General features: G+C 60.4%; 1 protein-coding gene, 1 long non-coding RNA gene and 1 pseudogene across 2 annotated transcripts; 2 read left to right on the forward strand and 1 right to left on the reverse strand.

Annotated features, from left to right (window-relative positions):
- Positions 1–136: 136 nt before the first annotated feature.
- LOC120598774 (uncharacterized) lies at positions 137–1,600 on the reverse strand. Its single transcript, XR_005651744.1, has 2 exons — positions 423–1,600; positions 137–246 (listed from the first exon to the last, which is right to left on the reverse strand). It is a non-coding gene; the product is annotated as an uncharacterized LOC120598774 (long non-coding RNA).
- RRP1 (ribosomal RNA processing 1) lies at positions 1,597–14,320 on the forward strand. The gene is made up of 13 exons (XM_039857811.1): positions 1,597–1,729; positions 2,658–2,740; positions 3,982–4,039; positions 5,736–5,821; positions 7,421–7,482; positions 9,606–9,735; positions 9,814–9,878; positions 10,058–10,224; positions 10,729–10,808; positions 11,466–11,563; positions 11,793–11,812; positions 12,655–12,768; positions 13,837–14,320. Exons 1-13 carry the CDS (start codon positions 1,597–1,599, stop codon positions 14,058–14,060), a joined length of 1,320 nt encoding a protein of 439 aa, XP_039713745.1. The 3' UTR covers positions 14,061–14,320.
- LOC120599079 (uncharacterized) lies at positions 4,437–4,555 on the forward strand (annotated as a pseudogene).
- Positions 14,321–22,051: the final 7,731 nt, after the last annotated feature.

Raw genomic sequence — 22,051 nt, forward strand, 5'->3', positions numbered from 1 at the left:
GCCAGCGCAGAGGCTGGTCTTTAACTTCAGGGAAGGGCAGAAGGCCAGGTGCAGTTGAGCCTGGGAAGGACGGGAGGAAGAGACCTCCACAACTTACTCATAAGTGAATGAGTAACCACAGGGTGATCTGATCATGAACTCCTAGCTGGGCAAGTCATGATGAGTTGTCATTTCCCAGGCCCATAGCTTCCTTAGTAAAAGGTCAATCTTTACCTTAAGTGAGCTGTGTCCATTGTTCTTATGCATCTAGGACAGCATAGCTTTGAAAAGTCAGAGTAATTTTCTTTCCAGACCCCTTTGAGGCATAACCACCCCATAGGCAGCAGTGGATGACCTGAAAATTCTCACATACCATCTACACTGTAAATGTCCACATATCTCTATATACTGTAAATGTTAAAGGTTAACTGACATGTACCCACCAGTGTAAAACCAGTGTGTGTTTCTCCATTTTGCCCCCCGGTAGTTGGTATCTGACTCGTGTTGTTACGGCTCCTTGCTGGGTAGTTAGCATGGCCTCTGTGACTCTACCTGGAGAAGATTCTGGATGCTTCCTCTTGGTGTCCCCTAGGCTCACTCCACATCCCTTTCCCTGTGCTGATTTTGCTTTGTATCTTTTGTCATAATAAATCATAGCGTCCTCCTAGCTTTGGGTGTCACCAGCATGTGACTCTAGCAGATCAACAAACCTGGTCTTGGGGTTCCCTGACACATGGCCCATTACAGAAAAAAAGCCTGAGGAGCCCATTCTGCATAAATATAAACACTACATTGTCACACCTAAGAAAATAATTATTCTGCACTATAATCTAACATCTAGTCTATATGCAAGCTTCCCAGTTGCCCCCAAATAACTGTTATAGCTTTTTCTTTGAACCAGGATCCAATCAAGGTTTGCACATTATATTTTCCTCCTTTACATATGCATTCATTCATTCCTTTGTCCAGGACTTAACTTTGTGAAGCGACCAGGACAGCTGTCCTGTGAACTGTCCCAGACTCCAGGTGGTGATTGTCCCCCCCGTGCACCATGGAGAGCCTTCCTTCCTCTACGTCCTGAAAGCCCAGGTGCAGACCTAAAGGCTGGCTGAGGGCCTCCTGGACTGGCCACGAGGGGTGCCGCTGCGCGAGAAGGGGCGGCTCTGGCGGGGGCAGCCCATGGGCGGGGCGCTGAGACTCGTGCAAAACCCGACTGGGACCACTTTTCTCCAGCCCTTTCGCCAATTTTTGATGGTCTGCGCCTGAATCGAAGGTTCTTTGGGGGCCGCACAGGTTTTCCTGCAATCCTACCCTTCCTTCTGCGAGTGCCCGCTGTCGTTCGCTAAAGAAGAGCCTTCTCTCGACAACCCGGCTGACCCCTAAAAGGCGGGCGTCCACGCCTACGGACCTCCCTCCAATTCCAACTGCCCAGCGCTGTCCTCCTTGCGGGGTCCGGCGTCTACGCGGCGGTGGCGTGCGGTGTGGGCGAGGCCGGCGTGCGCGCCTGACGTCAGGCCGCGCGCCCGGGAGAGGCCGGCGCGCTCGTGTGACGTCACAGCGCGCGCCCCGGCGAGGCCGCTGCGTCGCTCGTGAGCGGGGGTCTTCGCGGTTGTCACCATGGTTCCGCGCGTGCAGCTTCCCCCTGAGATCCAGCTGGCTCAGCGCCTGGCGGGAAACGAGCAGGTGACCCGGGATCGGGCGGTGAGGAAGCTCCGGAAATACATCGTCGCCAGGACTCAGCGGGCCGCAGGTTGGCGCTCGTGGGGACAGGTGTGGGCGCGGGGCGCCTCGCGGCCGGGCCGGGCCGGGCCTGGCGGGAGGCGCCTCGGGGCAGCCAGGGGGCGGGGACGGTTCGGCCTGGGTGGCCTCCGAACCGCGTGGCGCCTCCTCGTGGCCGGGCGGGCCTGCGGGCAGTGCTTCCCTCTGGTCCTCGCGGCATTTGTCACCGCGTCATTCTCCTTGTGTAATTATTGGGCTGTCGTTTGAGTTTTAGTGTAGTGGGCGCTTCGCGAGGGCAGAGAATGTGCTTTTTGTCAGCTGGCTTCCCTAACAGAGGTTCTCAAAGCGTGGTCCCCCCATCAGCAGCTTCAGCATCACCTGGACATTCGTTTGAAAAGCACGTTCTGCTGAATCAGAAACTGGCCGTAGGGTTATCAGTCAGGGCGTTAAGAAGCCCTTCCGGTGATTCCGATACCGGGGCTACGGTCTGAGGACCACCGCTCTGGCAGCACCGTGTTGGACTCAGTAAATTCGAGTGATTTTATGTATCTTCTTCCCTTACTAGCTCGATGAGTTAACTTTTTCTTAAGTTAAATTTGAAGTATAACATAAAAATACACAGACGCCAAGTGTAACGCTGGATGAATTATCACCAACAAATTCACCTGCGTAGCCACTATCCAACTCAGGAAATGGTGGCTCACTCAACTTCGGTTTTCCACAAATGGAGTGCAGTGCCTGATACTTGTAGGTTCTCATTGTTTCTTGAATGAACGACATGGCAGTTCCCTGGGGGAGTCCCACAGACACAGGCCTAGTGAGTTCTGAGTTAAGACGATAGCTTGAGACAGGAGGGCCACGTACTTTTACAGTAATAGGACTTAAGTCTAGTTCAGGTAGTTACATTTCTCAGTCTGAGTTGGGTTCACTCAGTCTGAGTGTTGCTCTTTTTGGCGCAGGTGGTTTCACTCATGATGAGCTGCTGAAGGTATGGAAAGGACTGTTCTATTGCATGTGGATGCAGGACAAGCCGCTCCTCCAGGTGAGTGTATGTTAAGGCAGCGGGAGAAGCTGAGCAACAGTGTCAGGGAGGACAGAGGGGCGTGTGGTTGACCCTGATTTTAATGTAGCTGAAAACGCTGGGGGAGGTTTTATAACTTTGATGATTTTATTTTTTTAATGGCCGGAGGGCCAGGACGTTTGGTTAGAGTGGATCTTACACTTGCTGAGTAGAGCACCTTAGCCACACAGGTGACCACCAGTGCAGGTCATCGCCTGGGTCGTCGGTCATGTTTGTGAGAGATCGTAAACAGAGCGCTGAAATGATAGAAACCAAGAGAGAGAGGGGCCAGGTCTTCTCAGACACAGATTTCTCCCACAGTCTTTTCTTTTTTAATTGTCTTTTAAAAAAATAGACTATTTTTTAGAGCAGTTTTAATTCACAGCAAAATTGAGGGAAAGAACAGAGATTTCCCATACACTCCTACTCCCACACATGTCCGGCTGCCTCTGTTACCAACGTCCCCACCGGGGTGGTACGTTTGTTATGATTGATGAAGCTACAATGACACATTGTCATCGTCCAAAGTCCATAGTTGACATCGGAGTTTTCCCCAGTGTACTTCCTGTGGATCTGGACAAATGTACGGTGACATGGATCCATCAGTGTGATATCTCACAGAGTAGTTTCATGGCCCTAAAATGCTAGCCTTTTTAGAATAGTGTTTCTCAGAGTATCAATTGTTTGCTCTTCTTCAAGCTCCCCTGGGCGGTGAGGGTGGTATTTAAAATGCAGATTCCCGTGCTGTATTTTATGCCTCCTAAGCTAGAGTCTCTCAGGGAGGCTCTGGAATTTTCTATTTAGCAAGTGCACTAGGTGATGCTTGGCCAGCGACACAGGCAGGCAGCGAGTAATTTATAGGGGTCCGGTTGGCCCCTCTTTCTGCTGCGTAGGCGGCTGCACATCCTGAGGTGCCCTGCTCTGTTCTGCCCTGTCTTGTCCCTTCCTTTGACTGTCAACCTCTGTTGGTTGGGGCTCAGCCTTTGTCATGAGGGCAGTTGCTGCCCCAGCCGCGAGATTCTGTTGGCCCCAGCTGTGGGGGGAGGCCTTTCACAGGAGGGGTGTAACTTGAAAACTTCAGCCCCCTGGGCTGGATAAGCCTGTGGAAGCCGGTTCTCGTGATGAGTGGACAGTCAAGTGCGTTTATCTTTCTGCTGTCACTTGTTGTAAAGATCACATTTCTGTAGAGGCTGAGGGAGCTTTTTTTACTGTTCCCTGCACAGGAGGAACTAGGAAGGACCATTTCCCAGCTCATCCATGCTTTTCAGACGACAGAGGCACGTGAGTATCCTCGCCGTGGTTGGGCCCTCTGTAGGGCCGGAATGGCTGGTGCTCGGCCAGCCAGCACATCCTGAACGCTTGGGTCTAAGATCTAGAGCAGGAGAGGGCCCGTTAGCTGGTGTCTGCGGTGCTTATGTGTGGGACACTAACGCGCGTTCGCTTATTTACCCAAAACACACTCGGTTCAAAAGTCTGAAGGGCTGGCATCTTATATTTAAAATACAAATGGGAGGTTAGTGCAGTGTCACCAGGCCGCCTGACTGAGTCTCACCTGACAGCGCAAAGGTCCTCGGTGCGTTTCTCTAACTCTGGTTTTTGTCTTGATCAAGATAAGTAGTCCCGACCCTGCTGCCTGCCTGTGGGGTCACCTGGGAGTCTTTAGAAATCTGATACCCAAGTCTACGGCCGTGCCACTGTGAACAAGCCCGGTCCCGTCCGATCTCGGAGGCTAAGCAGGGTCGGGCCTGGTTAGGACTTGGATGGGAGACCACCTAGGAGGACCAGGTGCTGTAGGTGTAAAAAATTAAAAAATAAGAGATTGTAAGCTCACAAGGTTCTTGCAATCTGTGAGGTCAACCAAGGGTTGCCTCGCCTAAAAAAAATAAAAATAAAAATAGAAATCTCGATATCCAGACCTTGGTCTTGAAAAATCACGCTCCGAGGGCAGGGCCTGGGCAGCAGCGTTTTCGGCGTCCCTGTGTGGCTCCGAGGGCGGCCCAGGCTGGCAACAGACGCCGGGCCCGTTGCCGGCGATGCCTAAGTGCCGAGGGCGGGCTCGGCTCAGTGAGACTTAAGTAGGCAAAGGAGTCAGAGCTGGGGGGTCCGCAGGGCATCTCAGGAGTTATCGGGGTGGGGGGGGCGGGGTACCGTCCCTTTGTGCCCTCACCTTCTCAGAGCCATCGGAAGAGCCCGTGACACTGGAATGGGTTAGTGGCCCGTCCGCTGCCGAACCATCGGACCAGCCCTTCGCTGTTGGAGAAGCCTGTTCCGGGAGCTTCCGCTGCCCCGTCGTGTGCTGAGCTCGGGGCGGCGGCTTGTCCTCCGAGGCCTCTCCTTGGCGTGGAGACAGTCGTCCTCTCTTGGTGTCCTCACGCAGTCGTCCCTGAGTGTGTCTGTGTCCCCATCTCTTCTCATAAGGACACCTGCGAGATTGGATTAAGGTCACCTCAGTGACCTTATTTTAACTTAATTACCTGATTAAAAACCTAACGTTTAAATGAAGTGGTATTCCGAGGTGTGGGGGTTAGGGCTTCAACAGGAGTTGGGGGGACACAGTTCAGCCCGTAGCACTCTGATTGTGACATGGCCGTTCTCGGCAGGGTTTTGTGCTTGATCTGGTGGGGCCAGTAGCGAGGTCAGGCTTGGGTGTCAGGCGGGGCCCTCAGCGCCAGCCAGGCGGAGACGGCCTGCGGGAGAGGTGGCCTGGCAGCCGCCTCTCTTGCTGCTGGCTTTGCTGTCTTTGCGCTTGTCCTTCGGAGAATATGGCTGCTGTTCGGGGTTGTAGGTGAGTTCCGCTTTTCTCTCTGGGGTCCCCCATAGCCTTATTTCTAAGCCAGATTCGTGGCACCGCCTCACGGCTGAGCAGCACAGGGGCTGGCCACACGCCGTGTCCCGACCAGCTTGTCTCGCGCACTCGCCTCGTTTCCCAAAGCGGCTTCCACGTCCCTCTGTGACGCTGCTGGCCTTTCCTTCCCAGAGCACCTGTTCCTTCAGACCTTCTGGCAGACCATGATCCGCGAGTGGACGGGCATCGACCGGCTGCGCCTGGACAAGTTCTACATGGTGAGGAAGCTGCCTGCGTGCCCCAGCGGAGTCCCCTGAGGGGGCGGTGGTGGCGGGTGTGGGGAGCGGGTCTAGCATCTGGCACCCTGTTGTGCTGCCCCGTAGAGCCGGGGACCGGCATGGAGCAGCCTGGCTCCCGAGCCGCCCGCCCCCGCCGGACAGGGCAGAGGCGAAGGCTGCTGGGCAGTGTGGCCGCCCTGACGACAGGCCCGTGAGCCTGGGGCCTGCAGTGTCTGTCCAGGCTCTGTGGGCTGGTGAGGGGCAAGGAAACAGCTCCGGACACACCGAGACTGTCAGTTCGAGGCCGTGGGTTAAGGCTGCTATCTTGGGACTTGGCGGTGAAGCTGTCGCTCACGCTGCGGAAGCCGTGAGCAGGGGCTTGCCAGACAGCCTTGGGGTGCCAGCCTCTGACGGCAGCGCCTGGGCGAGGACGGCAACGCGGCGGTTGTCGCTGAGGCCCGTCTGTCTACTCCAGTACACGTTCCTGCGAGTTCGGGTTACCGGTTCGCCCTCAGATGTGCAGGAAGAACCGGATTGCACACACAGGCGTCTTGCTCCTCATCCTCCTCCATCCCTGTCCCCCTGCCTCTGCCTCTCTAATTCTCGCCACCATGGAACCACATCTTGTGGTTACATAGTGTTCCCTGAGGCTTAGGACAGTCCCCGGATGAGGAGACAGTGTTGGTTTCTGAAAGCAGGTGGCCCATTGGACACACCGAATGGGGCAGTGGCCAGGCCTCACTGAGGACAGGTCCCCTGAGGGCTGTGGTGACTTGTGATCTGCCACTCAGATCAGCCACCTGCTGGGCCTTGGGCCAGGGTTATGTGGACACTGCATGCCAGGTGTCAAAGTGCAGACCAGCTGGCGGGCCAGGTGGGGAGCCGGGGAGGGAAGGAGTCGGGGTGCCACCGTGCCGGGCAGGCGAGCGGGGCCAGGCTTCGCACCTTCACAGAAAACAGGTTTACGAGACGGGCTCTCGCATGTCCAAGTGCAGCTGCGGGCCCCTGGGCACGGTGCAGTCTGCTGCTTTTCGAGCCCCGTTTCCTATGAGCCCCGCGGCCGTGCCTAGCAGCACAGCCCCCCGTGTGGGCCAGAAGTGCCGTGAGCCACTGCGCAGGGGAAGCGGGGCTGTGGCGGGAGTCGGGGCTCCATCTAATGGGGAGGCCCGGGGAGCATCTGAGCGCCCGGACCTTTCGCTGTAGGGGGCAGAAGTTCAGGGGGAGCTTGGAGGAGACGGGCTGTTCCCAGAGCTGGGTTTTCCGGGGCTCTGCCTCCCGTGGGGGACCTGCGCTTCGTTCCCCGTCATCACTCCTGGAGCGGGGACCAGTCTGTCTTAGCTGTTGTTGGTGGCAGTACCGTTGCTCCGCAGTTGTCCTCTGTGAGCCCGGTGCGCTCAGAAAGTTGGGCATCTGCACCGGTTCCTCTGCGTGTTCTCTGTGCCCAGGGTCCCCGGGTCCCGAGGCCCCGAGGGCTTGGTGTCCTGTCTGCCAGCAGCATGGGGGGGCCCGCCGTGCGTCTGGGCGCACAGGCGACCTCGGGCAGAGGGGATGTCTGGGATGTTAGAGTTGCTCTCACTAACGGAGTCTCTTATGCCACAGCTCATGCGGATGGTCCTGAACGAGTCCTTGCAGGCCCTAAAGACACGGGGCTGGGAAGAGAGGTCGGTACTCACAGCGCGTCCTGAGGCTGCTGCCCACGGGCAAGTCCAGATGCATGTTCCTGGGGGACGGGGTTCATGTGTTTCTCTCGTAATTATCCGTCACAAAGAGATGGCGGCCTTTATGTTAACGGGGGACCAGATGGCACTTAAAACGAAGGCATTTTTAAAACTAGTTCGCGTGTGTTCAAGGACTGTTTTCAACGTGATGGTGGGTTCTGAGTCAGGACTGAGTCTCCTCGTGATAATGTGCATCAGCTGTTAGTGCGCTCAGCTCTGTGGTCAGCGGTAATGGTTCCTCGTTCTAGAAATAGTTCGTCCAGACTTTTGTGGATGGCAGTCCTTGTGCTGGGGTGATCGCTGTTCCCCCAACTGCAAGGGGCCTCATTTCTGCTGACAACAAGCAGCTCTGGGCTCTGCTGGGTCTTAGCTCCTCCCCCCGCCCCTCCCAGAGGCCCTAGGAGCACACAGATGCCTGGCACCTGGATGCCGCCGAGTCATGGACAGCAGCTGTCCCAAACTCGGGGGCCAGTCACAACACAAAATGGGCCTCTGAAGTGCACACTTTGAACTTTTTTAAGTTCATTTGAAACTTTGTAACTTTTTTCTGAGTAGTACACGCTCAGTATAAAGAACTCAGAAGTTTATAAAACGTTAAAAAGCAATTTTAAGTCCAACGTGTAACTTTTACGATGCTGCATCGTTCTGTGCGCATGGTGCAGGGCCATCGTATCAGACGTGATATTTGCAGGCTGCTTTTTTTGAGCTGACTCATGTTCTATAGCATGATTTTTTGTGGGAGTGGGTGAGGGTAGGGGGCTCAGAAACATCGTGTTTCGAATTGACTTGTGATTACAGAGTGCACGTGACAGGCGTGTGTGTGGATGCTGAGGCCCGCCCTGCAGCGGGGAGGCCGGCTCCCGGCCCGGGGTGTGCTGCCGCTCATCTTCCCGATGGCGCAGTCAGCAAACGCGGTCTCGGCCCCTTTTCCCCGTGTGGAACAGTCAGTGGGAGTTGGACTGTAGCTGCCTAAGCTTTTCTAAGTTCAGAAGTCCTGTAGGCGGCTCCCCTTTGGGGCAGGAGTGCCTCTGGCTGTGAGTGGTTTTCATCTTTGAATGCCCTTGAGGACCTTGCGGCCGAGGGTCTCACTCACTTCAGGACCTTGGGCTGTGGGTTACCCAGTAGGGAGCTAGTGGCTGAAATGGAATTAAGTGATAAAGGGGACAACTTTATTTTAGTTAATTTCTTACTGGTTTGCAAGTAGTTCCAGCCTCCTTGTCCTTAGTAATTCAGGGCAAAGATCGTCTCGAGGCGGTGGGTACAGTCCCATTGCCCTGGGGTGACCAGTGCTGCTGGGAGATCCCTGGCCTTTCTCACTCTGGCAGCAGCTGGACTCTGGTTTGGTCGGTGTGTGTTGTCCTTCCCCGCCCTGGAGGAGGCCCGCGCACCTGCCCGGGCCGCGCACACCATCACTTTCCCTCCCCTCACCGGTGGGCGCCGCCGTTGCCCCGCACCCTTGCGGTCATCCAGGTTGCTTAAAGAATTCTGCTGCCCGGGCGGAGGGACCTGAGCATCCTCAGGCGCCCAGGAGCGCAGATGCGTCTGGACCACTGCCCGCTGGTGTCTGCAGCTCCCTGCCCTGGGCCTCAGACCCTTGGAACCAGAGTGCCAGGAGGTGTAGGTGACCTTCGCGGGCCATGTGCTCTGCAGCAGGACCTGGGAGCAGGCTCATTCCCTCTGTGGCCTGCATCTCCTTTTTGGCATTTGCTCTGTCCCGATGTGCCTCCCTGAGCAGGTCCCAGTGAGGACAGCAGGGAGGGACATGAGACTCCGACAGGTGGTGGAGGCCTCCTGTCGCATCAGGCCTTGCCCCCAGTGTCTGGAGGACAGAAGGGGGCCTGCGTCAGTGCGCGCATCTTGGCTTCGTAGCTGAGCGTCAGTCACGCTGTGCGTTCTGGTGCTCGCACGGTCACATAGGTCCAGAATTGCAGGGGTCCTTTGTGTGGGCACGGACCCGTGTGCACGCGCACATCGGCGTGTTGGAAGATGGGGCGCCTGCCCGTGATCGGGGTCCGTCAGCCCCGCTCGCGCGGACACCGGTGCCCTGGCGCCTGTGTCTTCCTCAGACAGATGGAGCAGCTGCTGGGCCTGCTGACGACGGAGATCCTGCACCCTGACAGCGGGGCCCCCAGCGGGGTGAAGAGCCACTTCATCGAGATCTTCCTGGAGGAGCTGGCCACAGTGGGCTCCCGCGAGGTGAGGCGCGGGGCGCGGGGCGGGCGGCTGCGGGCCCGGGGGCCGGGAAGAGGGGCTGACGCGGCCTCCCTCCCGCAGCTGACGGCAGACCAGAACCTCAGGCTCATCGATCCCTTCTGCACAATCGCCGCCCAGACTCAGGAGTGAGTGCCCGGCCTCCCTCCACTGGGTTCTTCAGGGGACCGTCTGGGCCAGGTCGCTGTTATGTCCCCAGGACAAGGCACCAGGGGCCCTGCTGGGCGGTGGGTGGGAAAGGTGGGCACGGGAGCCACGGTCTCTCCCCCAAGAGTCCCACCCGCCATCACGCCTGCTGCCCCTTCAGCCCTGTGGTCTTGAATAACGTCGCTCGAGGCATCTTTGAAGCGATTGTGGAACAGGCCCCGCTCGCCATCGAAGACTTGCTGAACGAGCTCGGGGAGGAGGAGGCGTCAGAGGGCGCCGAGCAGGAGCGGGCTGCGCGGTCCGAGGAGCCGTACGGGAAGCCCGAAGGTGGGGGTTACAGGGGTTACAGGTGACTGGCGCCACCTCTGTGCCACCTGCCCTGGTCCCAGCCAGCAGCGGTCCTGTTGGGGTCCCCGCACACACCTCCTGTCCGGTCCCCTTGTTTCTGGCCTCGGCCCGGCAGCCAGGCATTCTTTAAAAATGAGCCCACGCGCCACTCGCTGCCCTAGCCCTCGCTCCAGGGCCCCCGTCCTGAGATGCCCTCTGTGACCCCCACCCCCGCTCCCGAGGATGCCCGCTCGTGACCCCCACCTTGCTCCTGAGGACTGATCGGCCCCACGTCTTTCAGGACGTCTCCTTGTTTCCAGGCCTGCGGCGGCCCCGCTCCCCTCAGCGTGAGGTAGTCGGGGTCCCCTACCATCTCGTGCTCTGGGCTCCCCTAGTCTACTCCTGTGTGCTCGGCCCAGGTCCTGGGCCCTGGCAGACGAAATTGTCGGTCTCAGGTGTACGTGTTAGAGCCTGTGACACCTGGTGTGCGTCCTTTGATTCCAGGCTCCTTCTGTGGAGCTGAACTGGACGTGAGCGAGGAGCAGGCCGGAGATGACGAGGACAGTGCCAGCGCCGTCCTCCAGGTGGGTGGCCTGGGCTTGCGGCCGAGCACTCAGCCTCTGCCACCCACTGCACCGCTGACTGGGGGAGCCAGCAGGGCTGGAGGGGAGGAGGCACCATGAGTGGGCATGGCAGTGGTCTGGCCGAGACTCAGGGACCCCTTGTCTGCGGGAACACAAGTCCTTGAAAACGGTTGGGGGCCAGGCGCCGGGGACTGGGCTCAGAGGCCTCCCCTGCCATTGACCACCCAGGTGGGCCGCGGCCCGCCTCCTGGGTGCTGGGCAGGCCGGCGGTGCAGGCTGAGGGGTCGGCGCTGGGGCCGAGAGGCCCAGACCGGGCGTGTAGCAAGCTCACGAGTAGGCTTTAAATCCTGACAACTTGTGGAATCAGTAAGAGTTTCTTTATTGGATTAAAGTTTATCAAAGTTAATTCTACTTGTTCTAACGTGGCCGCCAGAGGACTTGAAGTCGCAGGGGCTCACCTTGGCGGCCCCTCACGTTTCTGTCGGGCGGCGCTGCCTTGGGGCCCGTTTGCTGCCTTGTGTGCTGTAGACAGTCCCCTGGGCCAAGGGGACAGCAGGAGGACGTCGGGGCGTGCCCTGGTGGTCCGGGCGCTCCTCTCTACTCGGCCCACATACTGGGCGGTGACTGACGCTTCGCCTTCGCGTCTCTGTACGGCAGTTCGACTATGAGGCCGTAGCCAACAGGCTGTTCGAAGCAGCCAGTCGCCAGAGCACCCCCTCTCACAACAGGAAGCGTCTCTACAAAGTAGTCCGAAAGTAAGTGTCTCTCGGGGTGACCGGCCTGTCCTTCCCACCACCCTTAGGGCTGCCCATCCCCCCTCTCCCAGTGGCCTGCGCCAGGCGGGAGGGCCGTCCTCAGCGTCCGAACTCGGTGGGGAGAGCCCGCCCGCCAGCTCGGGAGGCTGGAGGCCGCGGGGTCGCCTTCTCTGGTGCGGCCACCTGCGGGAGCTGCGGCCTCCCGGGTGACCACCCCTCTCTCTTCCAGGTTGCAGGACCTTGCAGCAGGTGAGCCCTGGGCCGTGCGTCGAGGCTGCTCTGGGCGGTGGGCATCCCGCGCGCTCCGGGGGCGGGGAGGGCGTCGGGTCACGTCGGTCCTGCAGCACGGACAGTTGCACAGGTCCCCCTGGCGGCCGGGGCTCTGCGGGCTCTGTCTGTGGCGCTCGCGAGTTCAGTGCTGGGCTGGCGGAGGGCGGGGGAGGCGTGCTGGGCTGCTGGCCGCATCTCCAGGCCTCAGAGCAGCTGGTGCAAGTGGTGCCTCTTATTCTGAAAGACGATCTTCTGGAAGGTTCACGATTAGAGATGTTGCATTTTCCCCGAGCATTTCGTTATAAGATTTTTTTACACGTGTGACAAAGTTAAAAGGATTTTACCACGAAGACCTGTACGTCCACCGCGTTTCTGCACCGGTGTCTCCCAGTCCATGCTCTGTCACCTACCTGCCCTTTGAGCCCCCTCTCCCCCGTGAGGCCGTACCCGAAATGCTTCATGTTCATCAGGAACGAAAGTCGGGTATCTGTTGGACGTTTACTTGCACCGAAGTGCACGAACACTGGGCACGTGGCGGCTGCGAGCAGTGCGCAGGCCAGAGTGACATGAAGCGTGTCCAGTAGGGGGCCCTAGCGCCGCCCCAGAAAGGGCTTTCCCCCACGTAAGCGTGTTTCAGAAGGGAGCTGTGATATGTCCCGATCGCTCCGAGAACCGGCTCCTGCGTGTGTCGTGCTGAGCGCAGTTTCCAGTCGAGTCGTGGCGGGCGTCAAGCTGGGTCTCCTCGCGGGCCGGGTGACGTGGCGAATGCGCAGAGCGAACCCGGCCTGCCCTCAGCGCTGACCACCCGCCTGGGTCCTTAGGCCTCTTCCCTGAGGATGACGTCCCGGAAAGGGCCTACAGGAGTCTGCGGGAAGGACGGCGGGGGACGAGGACCGAGAAGCGCGGGCCCAGGTCCAGGCTGCAGGACAAGACAGGTAGGACTAGCGGTGTCCGCCGGCCTCCTGCCTCTAAGGGCACAGGCCCGCCGCCGTGGGCCTGCACGTCCTGGAGCTGTGGTGCCCTGGGCCAGGTCCCCAGCAGCAGTGGGGCTTCCCCCTGTGGCAGTGCCTCGTGCTTGTGCTGGCAGCGCAGGGTCACTGCTGTCTTTCCTGCCTCCCTCGTCTGCACCTGCCACTTGCTGACCCTTTTTCGTCCTCGATCTCCGTGCACGTGCTGGGTTTTGAGCCAGCCACTCTCGAGGGTCCCCCGGCATCCTGCTGTGCTCCTCGATTTCCGAGCTCGCCTCTCTCCCTCCCTCCCCTCTTCCCGCTGCTGCCCCCCTCTCCCTCCCCAGCTTGTCCGCAAGTGTGGCGAGGTGTGCCGGCCCTCTCTAAGGACTGCCCCGTGCTCTCGTCACACTCGGGTCCTGTACCCACTGCAGACCACCAGGGCACAGGCCGCCTGCTGCAGTGGAGCTGGGCTGTGCCCACAGTGCCCAGCGGGGTGGGGCAGCGGGGCCCGCAGGGGCGTCTGGGAGAGAGAGGGATGGCCCCACCTCCCATTCGACATGTGTCAAGCTGGTGCCAAGGTCTGGGGACCCGCCCTTTGAAGGGTCTCGATTCACTCCTGCTGCAGCCCAAACCGCCTCCACCTGTGTGCCGTCACAACTGGGCCCTTGCTGCAGGCACAGGGCCAGCTGCACGTGGATGCCCGGCCAGCCCCACCCGGCCTCGCGCACGCGGCTCTGCACTGAGCTGGGTCAGAGCTCGCGGCCCTGCTGTCCGAGCCCGTCCCTCAGCCAGTGTCGTCTCCAGCCCCACACACGAGCCGAGGCCCGCCCGTCTCCCTTCCCCCGTCGGTCCTCCGTCCAAGGCCCGTTTCTGGTTCCGGGAGCCAGCACCCCCACAGGCGCAGGGACTCCCTGTCTGCTCCTGGGGCTGCTGGTGCTTCTGTGTCAGGCGCTCCTGTGTCCTCTGCTGCCCTGGTCCGGACCCTTTAGTCAGACCCGGAGCGAGGTGACCCCGGCTTTCGTGGCTCCTCGCTACATGGCCTTGCTGTTCCAGGGCCACGTGGACGGGAGGGCGTGTGTGGAGACCCAAGCTCTGGACCCGAGAGGACACGGCAGGGCACCAGGGCTGACCCCGCTGCACCCCAGGAGCAGCCCAGGGGCCGAGCCAGGAGAGGGGCTCACAAGAGAAGGCGGCCTCGGGCTGGGGCCAGGAAGCAGGTGCCTGGCTGCCGGGGGCCAGAGGTGAAGAAGCAGCGGACACGGGAAAGCGAGAAGTGACGCCCACCGAGCCCAGGGAGAGGACGGGACAGGCAAACCAGGTCGGCCACGGTGGCCTGGGAAGTGCCACTCCGCTGACCTCAGCCGGGCCAGGCACCTTGGGACTGGACACTCCCCACAGAGGTCCCTCTCCAGCAGGGGCTGGCCACGTGCTGCCGCTGTAAATAAAAGGCCACGCTCTGTCAAGCAGAGTCCCACCTCTGTCCTGCACGCAGGCGGGGGCTCTGGCAGGTCAGGCCACAGGCGCCAGTTCCCAAGCAGTGTGTGTTTTATGCCTGTTTTCGTGGGTAAAAGACCTGTTCGTGTTTCCCAGACGACGTCGGGAAGAGGACGCCAGGTGCTCTCGGGGGTGTCTGGACAGGTGTTAAAACGCGTTTGGTGAGCAGCAGGCCCGGTATCGCCTGTGACTTGGGGTTGTGGCCCCAGAAGTTAGAGGGGCGGCTCCTGCCTGCCCTTGTCTTCTGTGACGTGGAGGTGGCACCGGGCCTGACGTCCGCCCGCAGACCCACCAGGCTGTGCCCGCCGCCCCCTGCAGCGCCTGTAAATTCGGTTTCAGCACCACGTGCCTCCACGGGGTCCGAGGCCGCTGTGCGCTTGCCGGACCCTGAGCAGAGCACACGCAGGCACGTGCGAGGAGGCCCTGGCCCCAGAGTTCCAGTTAGAGGGGAGACAGGAAGGTGGCAGTGCTGTGGGGCACCCGTGGCTTCCAAGTGGGGCTGCAGAGGTGACGGGTGGGATGTCTCAGGGTTAGCCCATGGGCATCCCAGCCACCCGGGGCACTGCCGGGCCAAAGTGTATGGGTGAGCCCAGCGGGAGGCCCCACAGAGGCCCTACCTGAACCCTAGTTCCCGGAGCCTGGCTTCGTGTGAGCATGTCCCCTACCCCGGGGAGCCAGCACTCCAGACCCCTTGCTGTCCAGCTGGTGGCAGACGGTGGCCTGGGCAGATTGTGCTGACGGGGGAGCTGGGTTGGTGAGGAGAAGGGAGCCCAGTGGTACCATCTGGGTCCGCAGTTCCCCTTCCTCAGAGCCACTTACAGAGACGCCCAGCGCCACCTGTGCTGGCCGGAGCTCAGTAGTGGGCGGTGACCTGGCTGACTTTCCGCCTCCCTCCTTAGCTGGACCTGGGGAAGGAGGGTTCTGAGGGCACCTCTGTGTGCGTGTGTGTGCGCGTGTGTGGAGTGTGTGGCAATGCGTGTGAGTGTCGCGTCGCGTGTGTGTGTGTGTGAGTGTCTTGCCGCGTGAGTTTTGTGGCGATAATGCTGCACGTGTGTGATGAAACTTCAGCGTCTGTTGATGTCCCTTTGGGTCAAAGGTCAGGAAGGCGGTGTAGTGGCGAGAGGAGAGGCGGGATGGTGACATTCCTCCTGGCCCGACCTTCGCTGGCCAGGGATGGATCCCACCGCCAGTTTGGTACCTTCTCCTCCCAGAACCCGCACTTGCGCCCAGCCCGTTTTGCTCGCGTGGACTGGGGTACGAGCTGAAGGCGGGGACCCTAGGAAGAGAGGCGGCACCCTGGCCTTGGAGCTGGTGGAGTCCCGGCCCCAGCAGCTGACCCAGCTGGCGGAAGTGGGGCCAGCAGTTTCTCAGCGCCCTGTTAGGCAGCCCAGGGGCGTGGGTGGCTGGGCCCAGGCTCTGGGCCAAGGTCTGAAACCATGGGGCCCTCCAGCTCAGCCCATTTGGCCGCCCCACAAGAGCCTCTGCATCACCTGGAGGGCAGAAGGTTGGGACCCGAGGACCAGAAAGCAAGGAGAGTGACCTCAGAACCCCGTGAGTTCGGTTGGGGGGTGATGGTGAACCCCGGGTGTCCTGTGCCCCTCTTGTAGTCACCCCGCTTCTCTCCTGTTCCCTTCCCCCTCCTCTCCTCAGTGTTGATCTAGTCCCAGCTAGATGTCTGTGCTGCGGGACAGGTGACAGCAGACTGGGTCAGGAGTTGGGGCCCAGCCTGTGGGGAGGGCACAGCCTGCTCAGGGTCTCACAGGCTGAAATCCAGGTGTCGGCTGGGCTGCTGTCACACGCAAGGCTCAGGGTCCCCTCCCAGCTCCCCAGTTGTTGGCAGAATTCAGTTTTTTACAGCTGTAGGTCTAAAGTCCCCCTTTTGTCACTTGTCACCCAATGTCACTCCGAGCTTCCCTGGCTGCCCACAGTTCCCTGCCACATGCCCAAGGCCAGCAGGAGGAGCCTTCACCCCTGAGTCCTCTGCTGCTGCGTCTCTGAGCTCCGGCCCGCCCAGCCTGGTTAGGTCCAGCCTACCAGGCGGCAGGGACATGAGGGCCGAATGCCAGAGTGGGCCTCTCGGACGCCCCACACCTGGTCCCCCCCTCTCCTGAGTCATGCCTCAGCGCTCAACCCCGGAGCAGAAGACCCAGGCCCGCCCCCCTTCTGCTCCTGGACCCTGCCCTGTTCCAGAGGGGGCATGGCCAGAGGGAAAGGAAGACACTGGAACGTTGGGAGCATCGTGGCCGATGGAGCCGGGAAGTGGCCCCAAGCCCGCTGGACGCCTGAACGGGTCCTCTTCGCCCACCAATGCTGCCGAGTTCCTGGGCCGGGGGGCAGGGAGGGGGCCGGGGAGTATGTTCGAGGTCACCCCGTCACCCCATCGCGACCCGCACGCCCACCGCCCCTGCCTCACAGTTGGTCAGTGCGTCCCTTCCCACCCCTGCCCTGCAGCACCCCCAGCTCTGCCCTGCCTGCCGTCCCAAGCGCTGGGCACCCAGCCGTGGTCAGGCCTGCGGGGAGCTCCTGAGGAGTGGAGGACAAATGGGGACAGGCTGTTTGCCACCTGCCCCGGTCGTGGCCTGGAGCCTGGCCTGTGGGTGCAGGCCCCTGTCTGCCAGCGGAGAGCACGTGACCGAGCTGTCCAGGAGGGCGCAGCCCGAGGCCGGCCCTGTCTGCTCCCGGACAGGGCCAGGCGGGCTCTGCGCAGCCTCCTGCTCCATCGCTGACCTCGAGCCGAGCTCCGGGGGCCGAGTCCTGCGTCCAGGCCACTCGCAGGGCTCAGCCCGTGCTTCCGGCCTCTGTATCCCACGCCCCTCGGTCCTCGCCTGCTCCAGGCCTGGGGCCGTGGCACCTCCTGGCACCTCATTTGCTTCAAAGCACCTGAGGCCTGCGCCTTGCCCTGGGAGTGTCCGTCCCGGGGAGGGGAGTGGGCGCCCATCTTGGCAGCCCCCGGCTCTGGGAGCAGAGCACTCCGTCTCCGGAGGCCGCTGTGCCACGCCGCCGTGCCTGCCGGTGCTCCGGGCTGTCTGCTCTCACCTGGGGGTCCGGGCAGGAAACCCAGGTCTTCATCTTTTCTGGGGATAGAAGTCCGGGCAGCCTGGGGACATGCAGTCACACTAGGAGCAGCGGCTCTTGGATGGGCGAGTGGCTGATGAGGAGCTGTGCCTGGCCGTGCCTGGCTCTCTCGAGATGCCCCCTGGCCCCAGGACTCCGACCCTGGCCCCTCCCGCGGCGCGGGGCAGCCACCGCTGTCACCGCCTGAGTCTGTTGGAAAGTGAGGTGAGGGTGGGCATTCTCGTGGTGTCACCAGCAGCTGAAGGCCTGGAGGGACCTCATTGCTCTTTACCTTTTTGAAATAATTCCTTCCAGAAAGTTCTGGGCAATACATGCACATGCACTTTTTTCTAGATTAAAGCTAGGGGCAAAGTGTCCAGGCACTGGTCAGCCGTTCCCTGTGTCAGAAGGAGCTGCCTGGGAGCAGGTACTCCCCAGGGTACAAAGCCATCCTGGGGAAGAGGTGCGAGTCCACGTGGGGTCAAGGTGCTGTTGTCCACCACAGCCAGGCCCCGGGGTTGGCGCCTACGACCATGCAGGCCAGCCTTCAGGGGGTCTCTGCCCAGGCTTCTGGTTGCCGTGAGGCGCCACTTCCTTTGGTTAAAGCAGATGCAGCCCAGGTGGACGTGGGCCCACGGCTGGCCTGTGGCGGGTCGGGGTGGTCACCGGTGGGGTGGCTCCTGGGCGCAGAGCTGACGCAGCGTCCCATCCAAGGGACTACCGCCGGGCTCCCAGAGGAGAGTGGGCTGGACGTGGGCTCGCTGGGCTCAGCTCCCGCCCAGGCCCCTGGGAGCACGGCTGAGCCACAGGGCCAGGCCCACCTGGGGCCAGTGTTTTTGGATGCTCCCAATCAGTCGCTGGCCGTGAGGCGTGGCGGGCCTTGTCGAGGGCATCCAGGGCATGTGGGCCCCCGTGTTGGACATGGCCAGTGGCAGTTTGCACGTTTGGGGCCCCATGCAAACCGAGCCTGTGGGGTCCCTCTTTAAACTGTTGAGAGTGTCGAAACAGTGACAGGCAGTCTGGACCATGCCCCGAGCAACTGCCGCAGCCTCGGGACTGGCCCAACAGGAACCCGCACTGACCAGCCACATCCCAGTGATGGGGACCGGGGCTTGGGGCACCTCCACGCGTCTTGTGTAACTTGTGCCATGTTCTAACGTCTGCAGAGCTCGGCGTTTTATTTCAAAACGCTGGCTGGTATTCACGTGCCCGGGGCAGAAGACGGGGTGGGTCTCTCCACCTTCCAAAGGCCTCCACGGCCCTGGGTCCCAGAGCAAGGGGCAGGAGATGAAGTGGCACCAGAGATTAGCTTCACATCACAGTCTGGAAGGGTGAGGTGGGGACAGGCGTGCCTCCCACCGCATTCTGTCCCTGCCATGTTGTCACACAGCCCCTGTGGTGGCGCTGTTTGGGGGTCAGGTCCAGCATGGAACCTTTGGCCCGGAGTGTGGCGTGCGTTAGCATCTGTCCACTCCTAGGGGCCGCGTTGGCCGGCCATGCGGCCCTCGGTGGCAATGAGTGAGGAAGCTCCCACCAGGATACGAGCTGCAGCAAGTGACACCGTCACTCGAGCGTCTCATGGTGACACTGGAGAAGCCCATCACCGGGAGCTTCCGTGGGACGCGGGCCCGGCTCATTCTCAGCCGAGGGCAGGTCACACACATCGGGCCGCTTCCTGTCCCCGCGCTCACAGGCCTTCCCTGCCGAGGGTCTTCGGGAGCGGGCGAGGGCGGGTTCCTCTTCAGAGGAAAAGTAAATGGGAGTGGAAGGAGGATCCACGTGACCCTGTGTGGCCCTCAAGAGTGAAGGGGTCTCAGGTGGAATCGACAGGTGCTAACGTCACAAAAAGGAACAGCAGAGTTGCCTCCTGGGAGAGGCTCCGCTGCCTCTGAGGAGGTTTGCCAAGGTCGGAGGGAGATGGGGGAGGGGCCTGGATGGGATCACAGAGCTAACACGTGATTTTGAGCCGGACCGTTGGCTCTCACGGATGTCACTGGCCCCCGGGAGTGAGGGCTAGATGGTCACACTGCATTGGTGTCCCCTGCCTGATCGCGAGGCTGCCTCGAGGGGAGGTGGGAGAGAGTTCTCGTGTGAAGGACACACATGCAAGTATTCGAGGGTGGGGACCCTCGAGGCTGGCGATGGTGGTTGGTGTTTATTATCCGATTCTTTCTCTTTGCGTCTATGTATTTTCCTGTAGAAAATAGAAGAAAACAAATCTTTGGAAAATATTACTTTCATGCTTTCTATTTTAGTGTCACCTTGTAGAGTTTTAGGAACGAGATGTGTTTAAAAAGCCCAACATTTATGTGAAAACAAAGTAAATTTGCTTTAAGACAGCCTGCGCTGGTTTAGACAAACGATGTCTAAATCTAGATACAACATAAGGGCCATGTGTCGGGGTGGACCCCACGCGCACATCCGAATGTGCCACAGGCACAGCCGGGCTCCCTGGGCAGGGGAGCCAGGGAGTCCCCTGAGGACAGAGGACTTCTGGGAAGGAGGCTGTGGGAGTCGCACCCTGGCGGGCAGCCTCCTTCCAGACCTGAACTGGAGGGGAATGTGAGCATTTTTCATGTTTAGTGGTTTTAACTCCCTCTTCCCGCCCTGCTTCTTCCCACCTGTATGCTCAGCATCGGCATGCGGTCACGGCCTGGAGGGCCGCCATTCACTCTGACCCTTTTGCTGGATGTGCCCATCCCCCGTGGGTGGCCCGAGGTCCAGGTGCTGAGGAACTCACCAGGCTCCAGGCACGCAGACCAGCGTTCCTGCCCACCCTCCCCTGCTTGAGTGTCCCCCACGTCACTCAGCTCCGTGCCCACCTGCCTGGCCCTGGGCAGGACCCTCAGGCTTCCTCGCCAGCTGGCTTCCGGCTGGTTCTGCCCTCGGGTCAGCCTGCCCACTGCTCAGAGGCCTCAGCCAGCATCTCGGAACCCCCACAGCTCCGCCCTGCTCCCGCCTGAACCCCACTCTTGCTGCCTGACCCTCCCCCGTTACAGGTTCTCTGACCCTGCTCCTGGGGGCCAGGGCCTTGACCTTGAGAGGACAAACCACACAGCTTCCATGCTCACCTGTTCAGTGACCCACAGACCCCGTGCTTCCCGATAAGTAACTGAGGCACGAGGCTGGGCCCAGGCCTCAGCGTGTCTGTCCCTGGGCCGGAGCTGGTCTGCAGGGCGCCAGGCAGTGGGGGAGCCAGAGAGCCGTGCCTTGGTTTCCCCATTTGTCACACAGGGATTGGCAATAGTCCATGCCTCGGAGGTGGTTAAACGACTCAGTAAATTAATACGTGTCGAGAGTTTAGCAGCACAGAGCACTTGTGGGCGAGCGTTAGCAACTTGATTTTTTATCGGGGTTTTTTTTTCACTCTGCCTGTGCTGAAACAACCCTGGCCCCCAGGCTTTGGGAGGACGTCAGGAGGTGGCCGTGGAGTGGGGGACACCAGCGGCGAGTTGGGGAGTCCCGGACTCTTTCCACGAAGGGAACCTGCGTGTTCTCTCCCAGTGACAAGCGATGCCCTTGGGGAGACGCAATCAAACGGCTTCTTTCAGGGAAGTTATATTTTTGGAGAGGCTTCTTGCAACCTAAAAGTGCATCGTTGCTTAAGAAAAAAGAGGCAGTTTTATTGCTTAAACCACCGGAGACAGGAGGCCCGTCAGCCCCCGTGTCAGCCTCGCCTCCCGTAGCGCTCTCCCTCCAGATTTAAAGGCTGTGTCATAGCAGTCATTTGTGCCTCTTAATTAGTCAACTATAAATAGGACGGACTGCGCTAGAAGCAGCAATGAGCAGCCCACGAAGTGAATCGAGTCAGAGATGCCTGATGGCCGCTGGGGGAAAACGAAGGGCCAACGCCCTTCAGCCCCTGCTGCCCCAGCTCCTGGCCTGGTGGCTGGGGCGGCTGCACCCTAGGGCCTGTGAGGGGTGCGGTTCTGACCCGGAGCCCACCTGCCCTCCCTGTGGCCTCGAGGAGCCCCAGCCCAGCCCTGTACCAGGCCACCATCCACCCCACAGTGTGAGGCTTCATGGAGACGGGACTGCACAGTGAAGGGACACCCCGGCCTGAACAACAGGGGGTGGCGGGAGCACAGGGTGGACCCAGGACTCCTCGGGGTCTGTTGGGGACTGAGCAGGAGGCCACCCGCCGAGACCCCAACCCATGCTTCCCTCTGCTTTTGGGGAGGTGAGTGAGACGAGTCGTCAGGCCAGGGCCAGATTTTGTGTTTATTTAAAATTTTGGCATTTTGTTTATCATCGATTTTTTGGCATCAATTTTAATTGATTAATATATTGTGTTAAAGTATTCGTTTATCTCAATTGTGGCGTTTTGGTGCCTCTTAAGTTTTTCATGCAAATGAGCAAGGCTCCCGCCAGCCTGCTCGCATGTGTCCCTGGAGGACCCCAGGCCGCCCCTCCCACCAGCTGTCTGTCTGTCACACACCCAGTCTGCTGCTGACACAGCCGCACCCTCGGGCTCAGCGAGATGAGAGGAGCAAAGAGTGAGGACCCCGTAGTGGGCAGGGGGGTCTGGACCCTCGCGCCCCACCCCCGGCCCCGGAGAAGCGTGATGAGTCTGTGGTCCGCACGCCTGCCCCCTGCTGCAGGCTGGGCCAGTCTGCTTTATTTCCTAAGAAGTAAACGTAAAACAAAAGGAAAACCAAGCAAACGCCTTGCCAGGGTGACGAGGGAAAGAAACCAGGATTAAGCAGTTAAACAGCAGGGG

The sequence above is a fragment of the Pteropus medius genome, unplaced genomic scaffold (assembly GCF_902729225.1).
Source record: "Pteropus medius unplaced genomic scaffold, Ma_sr-lr_union100, whole genome shotgun sequence".
NCBI classification, from domain to species: domain Eukaryota; kingdom Metazoa; phylum Chordata; class Mammalia; order Chiroptera; family Pteropodidae; genus Pteropus; species Pteropus medius.